Genomic DNA, 2,189 nt, shown 5'->3' with positions numbered 1-2,189 from the left:
TTCAAGTTTACTAAGCATTATTACTTCCTAAAGACTGCCTATAACCTTCTGCCTCATCAAATAAAGTTTGATTGACCACTGGGGTAAGAAATAGCCTAGCTGTTTTGTCTTCCACTGTTGGTAGAAAATTCACATGAGCTTTGAAACACGATGGTTTGCAGTTTAGACAAGCTAGTCAAAACTAAGAATAGGGTAATAGATGGGACTGCTTACTCTTAAGGTCCTATTTGTTGTTTTACATTTTTTATAGGAAGAACTATCTCATGCTTTTATTCTTATTCCTGGAAAATATTTTTGAGAATAATTCTAAGCAATGAAGAGCAATAGCAGGTCTTTATTTGTCACATTCGAAATTATTTATAAGCAACTTCTTAAATAGGACTAATGCGCAGTCGTGATTAGTACTCCTGATAAATAAGTGGCCAAAAAAGCCATTGTGACTTCTGATCCTTAGCGTATTAACTAAATTACTGATACATGGGTATCATGCATTACTGCCCCTTTCTAGGTACACTGCTTACCAATTTGTATTGTGAAGCAGATTTATAGACTCTGCAAATTAGAAGAGATGTCTCTCTCAGGATACAGGCACAACTGTAAGTGACAGTTTCTTGAGCTTTTGTTACTTGTCCATGTGCTGTAGATGGACACCTTCACTACAGACAAGACTATGTTAATGCACCTGATCCTGCTGAGCCTGGTGATTGGGAGCAGCCAAGGGTGCTACTGTGAACATTACCCATGGGGGTCATGGTCTGCCTGTTCACAAAGCTGCAATTACGGCACACAGACCAGGCACAGGTAGGGCCAAACTATCTCACTACTTCTATGTTTCTATTTATTCCCTGAGAAAATACCACTTCTGGGGAGGGGGACCTGTGTCTGAAGCTCCAGCTTCCATAATATACTGAGAAAAATTGTCATATCCAAGTGTCTACCAGATGAATAGATTGTATTTTAATTACAAGACTTAAAAATTACAAAACCATGTATATAGAGCATTACGGTGCCTCCAAACAAACCTGTATCTGCCAACACATGTAGTGAGGAAAGAACAGCCAGGTCCTACAACAGCCTTGCCAGCAGCATGCATTGAGCAACCAGCCCCTGCGAGCACACGGGGCCAGCGCTCAGTGCCCCGCTCCGGGAGCTCTGCCCAGCGCAGAGCAACGCCATGGGAGGGGGGACCTCCAGCGTGGCAAGTCTACAGAAAGTTCCTCCCTGTATGATTAATTTTATGACAACAGTTAAAGTCAAATAAAGATTCAGCAGCACCAAATTAGATGCAATTCAGTGGTATACTCTAAACTTGTGAGAAATCCCCTCTTTTCCTCCTGGCTTTTTCTGTAGCTATTGTCTGGGACATTTGAAGTGACATGAATCAAAAAGAATTTCTCTGTAAACTTAAGGCATATTTGGATTTTTCTTTTATTCAACATTTTGCAACTACCTATTATCTCTCAATTTTTTTTCATTGGGCTCAAATAATTTTCTTTATCAGCCTTCACCCACAGTTAGAGAACATCTACGATCTGTCTATGATTCCTTCCTGGCATAACTTGTTAAATTTTTTTAGGCAAATAAGAATGGATGAATATTATAGCCAAAACTTCTGTGACCAGCTGTGCACAAAGGAGGAATCTCGTGCATGTAACCAGCAAACATGTCCTATCAACTGTCAGCTTGGAGACTTTGGCCCTTGGTCAGAATGTGACCCATGCGTTAAAAAACAAGTAGGTAGAAAATGTATTATATGGGTTAAATGCAAGAAATTATGCTTACGAGATGTCTTTGTTTCAGATATTCAACTTTATGGCAATTGATCTGCAAAATGACAGTTTCAGTTAACAAGGGAAACTGGTTATGAATTATAACAGTAGAAGATGGAGAGAACAAGTTACAATAAGCAGATCAAAACAGAAAGGGGTGATTTAGTAGCGTAAATCCATTTATGAGAACTTGCTTCAAAATCATAGAATCATAGAATCATAGAATCATTGAGGTTGGAAAAGACCTCTAAGATCATCGAGTCCAACCGTCAACCCAACACCACCATGCCCACTAAACCATGTCCCTAAGTGCCTCATCTACACGTCCTTTAAACACCTCCAGGGATGGGGACTCAACCACTTCCCTGGGCAGCCTGGTCCAATGTTTCACCACTCTTTCAGTAAAGAAATTTTTCCTCA

The 2,189-nt window shown here is 40.0% G+C and overlaps 1 protein-coding gene across 1 annotated transcript in view; it reads left to right on the top strand.

Moving 5' to 3' along the window:
• The first annotated feature begins 643 nt into the window (after positions 1-643).
• The window catches only part of C6 (complement C6), a 41,194-nt gene continuing 39,648 nt past the window's right edge, over positions 644-2,189 (top strand). Inside the window, exons 1-2 of the mRNA XM_009274530.2 lie at positions 644-801; positions 1,577-1,733. Coding sequence (XP_009272805.1) covers positions 644-801; positions 1,577-1,733 — 315 coding nt within the window. The remainder of the gene's footprint in view (positions 802-1,576; positions 1,734-2,189) is intronic.

The sequence above is a fragment of the Aptenodytes forsteri genome, unplaced genomic scaffold, assembly GCF_000699145.1.
Source record: "Aptenodytes forsteri isolate BGI_AS27 unplaced genomic scaffold, ASM69914v1 Scaffold176, whole genome shotgun sequence".
Classification (NCBI taxonomy): Eukaryota; Metazoa; Chordata; class Aves; order Sphenisciformes; family Spheniscidae; genus Aptenodytes; species Aptenodytes forsteri.
The sequence above is the reverse complement of the archived record's forward strand: the minus strand, read 5'-3'. Positions and strand labels throughout refer to the sequence as shown.